This window comes from Mycetomoellerius zeteki, unplaced genomic scaffold, assembly GCF_001594055.1.
Source record: "Mycetomoellerius zeteki isolate Tzet28-1 unplaced genomic scaffold, Tzet1.0 scaffold98, whole genome shotgun sequence".
Classification (NCBI taxonomy): Eukaryota; Metazoa; Arthropoda; class Insecta; order Hymenoptera; family Formicidae; genus Mycetomoellerius; species Mycetomoellerius zeteki.
In genome coordinates, this window is record NW_017258021.1 from 1843174 (window position 1) to 1849909 (window position 6736).

The 6736-nt window shown below is 40.5% G+C and overlaps 2 protein-coding genes across 8 annotated transcripts in view; one reads left to right on the top strand and one right to left on the bottom strand.

Moving 5' to 3' along the window:
• Positions 1-1084: 1084 nt before the first annotated feature.
• On the top strand, positions 1085-4984 carry LOC108730968 (uncharacterized protein C3orf18). 4 transcript variants are annotated; one of them, XM_018460977.1, is made up of 3 exons: positions 1085-2173; positions 2464-2611; positions 4730-4984. In XM_018460977.1, the coding sequence occupies exons 1-3, from the start codon at positions 1784-1786 to the stop codon at positions 4765-4767; spliced, it is 576 nt and encodes a 191-aa protein (XP_018316479.1). In that variant the 5' UTR covers positions 1085-1783; the 3' UTR covers positions 4768-4984. The 4 variants fall into 4 exon arrangements, with proteins under 4 accessions (XP_018316479.1, XP_018316480.1, XP_018316477.1 ...); XM_018460978.1 differs by having other exon boundaries at positions 2464-2607; XM_018460975.1 differs by lacking the exon at positions 4730-4984 and adding an exon at positions 2679-2913 and having other exon boundaries at positions 2464-2607.
• Positions 3601-6736, bottom strand: part of D1 (D1 chromosomal protein) — a 3634-nt gene continuing 498 nt past the window's right edge. Inside the window, exons 1-3 of one of the 4 annotated variants that reach the window (XM_018460979.1) lie at positions 6174-6620; positions 4432-4671; positions 3601-4321 (exon numbers count right to left, since the gene is read on the bottom strand). In XM_018460979.1, the coding sequence (XP_018316481.1) occupies positions 4190-4321; positions 4432-4653 (354 nt within the window). In that variant the 5' untranslated portion in view covers positions 4654-4671; positions 6174-6620 and the 3' untranslated portion in view covers positions 3601-4189. Of the gene's footprint in view, positions 4322-4431; positions 4672-5045; positions 5205-6173; positions 6621-6736 lie in introns of those variants that run through there. The other 3 variants (XM_018460983.1, XM_018460982.1, XM_018460981.1) reach the window with 3 other exon arrangements.

Below are 6736 nucleotides of genomic sequence, written 5' to 3' on the forward strand. Positions count from 1 at the left end.
CCTTTCGTTTCGATTGGTCAAATTTGAATTTTTCAATCTTCAACCTCAATCTTCAATGCGTAGTCTGATTCCGGCCTTAAACAACATCCTAAGATGCTAATATTACTCTGTGATTGATTTATGACATCTTAAAGCTGGAATCAGATTACGCATTGAAGACTGAGATTGAAATTTGACCTAGCTCTTGTTATTTTGATTGGTCCAATTTCGATCTTCAATCTCAAGTAACGTTCGCAAATGCGCTTAGGCCGGAATCAGACTACGCATTGAAGATTGAGATTGAAGATTAAAGATTAAAATTTGACCAATAAGGACAAAGAAATTTTAATTCCTTTCGTTTCGATTGGTCAAATTTGAATTTTTCAATCTTTAATCTCAATCTTCAATGCGTAGTCTGATTCCGGCCTAACATCAAAACGTTTTCGTTACACCTTTATGTCCACCTATCGCTGAGGTGTGATGTTCCTGTATGATTTCCTGTTAACAGGAACCTCCTAACAATTACATGCCGTAAAAGATTTATCATACAAATGTGGAAATCTTTCCACTAAGGTTATTAATTTAATATCTCTATTAACTGTTTCGTTTATTTCCATCTTAGCTCGTATCAAAGCTGTACAGAAATGATATAGAATCGGTCACAGTGGTCACACAAGTACAGACTTGTAAATTTTGACTAACCTCTACATGATCACTTGCCGCTAAAGATAAAGTTGAGTTAACTTTATGGATACAGCGTAAGTTACCAGCATCCGGCAAGTTAGTATGAACGAAAGCATTGAAATCCTATGGTTGAACTTTACCGGCACCGGCATAAGTTAACGGTTACGGCATTATAAATCAGGCTTTATGCTTCGGTCTTAACCCTAAAATCCTAAAATTCAGCCAATAGGGCTGCCAGTCTTAATTGGTCCTAACTGAAATCTGAATTCCATTGGTTGAATTTTAGGATTTTAGAGTTAAGACCGAAGCATAAACCAGGCATTTCTCGTTTTCAACAAATATCGAACATGTATATATACCTATCTCACTTTAAGTTCCAAAAGTGTATACTCTATACTAGATCAGTTACAGAAAATAGACTTCCTGATAATGTTTGTATGGTAGTGTGGTACAGTGTGATAGATCGACTTCGGACAGTTCGGACGGTTCGGAGAGGATTATCAGAGGATCACCATCGGATCTAGCCGATAATGAGATGCGATGGAGTCTATCTGATGCTTCCAAGGATCCGCAGGAATACCGGAGTGAGATCTTATGAAGTCGTCTAATGATAAAGCCGGAGTTATCTATCGTTATGATGAATAATTGATAAGACCTATGTGATGACGTTGGTGTTCTCCTTATTGACATGTACGTAAAACGATATTCGAGGATGGTAGGATATCCAACGACGAGCACATGATACCACATAGCTGTCATAGCGCGGCGGGGAACGCGCATGTTTGTTGACAAAGCACGAAGAAAGAAAGAGAAGGAAATATAACAGAGGTAGCTTAATTTGTGATATCCACATTTCCCACAAAATCCAAACTATAGGCCTATCTGGATTCAGTTCAAGAAGACAGAACACCAAGCCTGAGAAATAATAGCATAAGAAGATAGCGGACGCATCTTAATTTATGCATGTCTATTACAAAAAAAGAAATTACTAATTTTATTAATACCTGACGCAAGATATAAATATGTGCCACACACACACAACACACATGAGAGAAGCTTTATAAAGTTAGCGTGACTGACTGATGGCTTAACAAGAATTAACCGAGCTTTTTCTAATACGATGCATGAAAATAATGATACAAATGATGCGAGAGAATACAACGCAACAGATGCCACCGAGTCTATTATGTACACTGTACTGGTGAATGATCTTGCGACAGTTTCCACAAGCATGCCAAGTACGATTTACAACGACAACGTGTCCACGACGGCGTACGTAGAGTTGCCGCAGGACAGCGAGAATAATCAACGGTTGTGGAATATATCCAAAACCGCGATAACTTCACTGTCCGAACCTACAGCGATATCATTTAACACTTCAAGAAGCACTACGATATACACATCGACAACCGAATCGTTCGATGAATTTGGTCCGCCAGAAGGAGTAGAATACATTTTTGTACCACTCGGTGTAGTGGTTTCTGTTATTATACTATCAGCTGTGGTATGGGTAGCGATATCACTTTTGTCATTACCTTGTGACGTTTTTCCCCTGCCCTGTTTTTATTTTTGCACACAACATTATGCAAGTATTGATACAATGTGTGATGTATCTATCATTCTACGTTTTAATATTTATAACATATACAATCTTATCGTTTTATAAGAATTACAGATAAATGTGATACGATCATACAAATCTTGGCATGTTTTTTTTTTCAGCAAAATTTTATATCCTGCTTTTCTTGCTAGGTATAATTAAGATTTCTCGAACTTTAGTGTCTAATTTTGTTTTTAAAGGTACTGATTATATCGAGAAAGCGCAAGTTGGAGCGTTTAAGACACAGACTTATGCCAATGTACAACTTTGATCCTGGAGAAGAAGAGGAGGATGACTGGGAGACCGAACTGTTGGACGAGTGCTATAATACACATCAGAGACGAGTGTGTAAGATTGTTTTCACTCATGATTTGCGCAAGTGCTTTAAAAATAAGAATCATTGTTGATTTTACAGCAAGGATACCAATCCATGGATACTGAAGAAAATGCAGAGCTATTCAGTGGTCACTAGTAGTATATTTTTGCATGGCATTTATATCATTTTTTCATTAAGCTATATCTATCATAGGCTAAAGACACTTCTTTATTGTAATTTTTATAACGCATTTTTATTGTAATGCACGTTATTAAGCATACCGGAATTTACAGCTTTAGCTAAAAACTATATTTTTTCTTATACAGATTCTTGAAAAGACCAAAGTTTTATAAAAATAACATATTTATTAGAAATATATTTGGTAACTCCAATTTTCTTCAACTTCTTTTTATAGCCTAATGTCATCAATTATACACAAAAATCAATTTTTAATTTTTTTATAATTGAATATTATACGTGCACACACAAGTTTCCAAAAATATCAGTCAATTAATATATATATAATACATAGACATTGATTTTTACGTAATTAATTTCATAACAAAATACAAACATGAAAATTTTCACAACTTTATTATTTATACAATTTATTTTAATCATATTCATCTCTTCCTACTTTTCTTAAAGATTATTTTTTCCTCATTCAAAATAATTGGTTATTTTATTTCTCTAAATTATTCTTTTCCCTCGGATAATTTTGAAAAATAATGCTATCGTTTAACGAAATGAATTATAAGTTATGCTATTGTTTTGTACGAAATATTGTCTCAGCTTCACGATAAAGTGTAGAATTTTTAATCAAAATCTTAAAAATTGGGGAAAATATAAATGCAAAATTAATAAGAGTACTTTGAGTTTATTTACTTTAATACAAATTTGACATTCACACATATGCTTGCCTCAAAAACGACAGTAATATACATTAAGAAAGTGTACTTATTAATGATAATTAGAAAAGAATAGTCCCTGCATATGTTACATACAAGAAGTTTCTTTTTCGTGTTTACCTTTCTCTATCTCTTACAATATTAGATCAGTATGGAATTTTTTTTGGCTTCATGAATCGCACAATATGAAGGAGAAAAGGAGGTAGCAAACATGTGACACAATACTCTATACTGCGTGAAAGTTTTCTTTAATTAGAAAAAAAGTTTATCAAACCTCACTTCTCGGGCAAATTAAAAAAGTTTCGAGATCGGCATTGTAATCCAGTCTTTTACTGTTAAAGAAGGTTACATGTACGTAGTCTTAGTACTTAAAAGTATGATTTTCATTTATCATTTAATAATAGTGATGTCAAGTAAATATAAAGAACTTAATAAATTTGTAACACAACTTTTGTATCCGACGTTTCTTAGTGAATTCATCAGCGTGTGGCAATGTGCACTGTGAACTGGAGTTTCTGAGAAAACTCGAGTATCCGGACAGTGTTCACCGCTTCGACACTCGCTCGAGAGTTAAATCGGGTTAAAATGAAAGAAAAGTAAACCTTAAAATGATTCAATTCAATACGACGTTCTATTTAAAGGTCTTCGAAGGATAAGTCAGCTGTGTTAGTTTCGTCCTCCCCTATTGCATCTGCGGATGCTTCAATTCTCCTCTTCCTCCTCCTCCTCTTCTTGCTCGTCTTCATCTTCACCAGTGAGCTCGGGTTTCTCTTCCGTCTTTTTCGGTCTACCGCGACCACGTGACGAAGTAGTTGTGCCTTTTGGTGGTCCTTGCTGTAAGTTTAACAATTTTCTTGTGAAAATAGATGATTAAAATTAATTATACAGATAATAATACCAATAGTTTGCAGCTTGGCGAATATTTCTGTCTTAATTCTTCTTACCTTCTTCTTGTGGGAGCCTTTAGGTCTACCCCTTCCCTTTTTAACAGGTCCAGGTGGTGCATCATCCTCGTTGTCAGATTTTGCAGGACGTACCGCATTATTCTTTTCTGCAGCAGGTCTACCCCTCTTTTTGGGTTCCTTAACAGCGTTCTTATCTGCCTTAGCTGGCCTGCCCCTCTTCTTTTTTTGCTCCTCTACCACGGGGGAATTGTCGTCTGACATATTTATTGTCCTGTTTCACTGTAAAAGCAAAAATCAATATCAATTATTTATCTCAATCATCTTGTCTCTTTTTCAGATTGTATCGTCTCCCATAAGATGAACAAAGAGCGCTAACTAATACAAGAAGTTCTGAATCATCTCTGTATACACGTGTATATGCTGTGCGGTTAGCGTGAAAATAATTACTTGCTATACTAATAATTATTTGTCCATCGATTGAATTCCTTGTGAATATGTCCTTTATATTCGCGGCTAATCCTTTAACTTGCAAAATCTCTTAGTGCCATATATTAATAAAATAAATAAATATGACAAAACAAATATTTATCTACCAATGTATGCGTCTACAGTGCAGAACATAAATGTGTATCTTTTCAGAAGAATGTATTAACCTTACATAGACCGATAAAACCGATAACGAGTTCGTGCCTATCGCTGTTGTTGAACAGAGACAGATACAGTGAGGTTCTCGAATCTCAGGGGAGAAAAAAAAGGGTAAAAATAAAGGAACGAGCGTGACTATCGATCTTCCAATATTTTCCTCTCGTTGTCTCGCGCGCTTAAAGGAGCATTGGAGATCGCGACGAGAGAGAAAAAGAGAGAGAGAGAAAGAGAAAGCCGAGTGCGCAAACGCGCTGCGAAAATCAGTACTATCAATTACGCGCCTCGCAAGTTTATGGGAAGAGATACGCGGTGCGCGACGTGCAATTTGCGTCGCAAAACGCCTCTTTGGCGCGGCGCGATATGGCGCGCGGCTCTCGGAGCGATCGAAAATAATTCCTTCGCGGGCTCCAATAATTTATTCTTATTGCGGTTCAAGCAAAATCTCGCGACGTTCTTTATCCCGCGGAAACTACGTCGTCGAATATCGTCGCAGTTGGCCGAAAGTCGCGTTCGCAGGCTAACGGCGTCTATCTTCTTCTTACTCCGAAAGTTTCGTGCCCGCCATTTTCAAAATTTGCAAATGGATCGCGTCGAGTCCCGACGGGGACGCGTTCGGTTCGATTTCGGAGGGGGGGGAACGAGCAAAATCGTTATTATCTTTTTTTTTATCCTTGAATTTTGCGCGACGGCGACGAAGAAACAACCGTACGGACGTCGGGACGGCCGGTCGCGTCGACTCGGGGAGACGCCATGAGAGAGAGAGAGGCGCGATATCATGGCGTCCACGAGTCGTGTGTGTCTCCGCGGCGGCGGCGGCGTCGTCTATCCGCGGCGTTGGGAGGCCGCGTCGAAACCGCGCCGTGCCGATAATCTCTGCAAGTAACTGCGCCACGGCGACGAGGAGCGCGGCGAAAAATCCGTCGCGAGCCCGACGAATTATTGGACGCGCTTACGCGGGGCGGTCGCGCGCGCTTACCGCCGAAATAAATAATATCCGGCTCACGGCGACGGCCGTGTCGAGGTAAACGGTATCGGGGAAACGAGCGTGGTTCACATAAACGACGACGGCCGTTGAACGCGCGCGCACGCGGGCACGTACGCACGCCCGCCCGCACCAACTCACGCACTCCACTCACCTCACCGTTCGGTACAGATGAAGAAAATTTGATCTCGCGTATGTCGGGACCACGCACTCTCTTGTTCCACGGAGAACAAAGGGTGATAATATCGCGCTCCTTTCCCGTTGCCGGTCGGCGCGTTGTGGCGTGGCGGCGGTCGGTGATGTCTCTCGCGATCACGTCGCTTCGTGTTGTATCGTATCGTATCGTATCGCGAGACGCCTCTGCGGCTCTTTGCGGCTCTTCGACAAACGCACTCTCGTGCTTTCGGCCGCGGACCCGCGCTCGCTCGCTCGCTCGCTCGCTCGATCACTCGCGTTTGCCCGCGTCGTGTGGTGCACTCGGCACGCTCTCGGTTCTCGTTCGCTTCGTCGCCGTATCGCCGTGTATTAGCAGGCGCCGCTGTGCCCGCGCACTCTACACAGTCACGGGTACGGGATACCAAGCGAGCGTGCGCGCGCGCGCGCTCGTTCACTCACTCGTCGTTCTCACGAATACTCTCGTACGTGCTCCGCAACTGCCCCGCCGCGCCGCGGCGTAACACAGCCTCCGCTCTTCTCGCTCTCTCTCTCTCTCTCTCT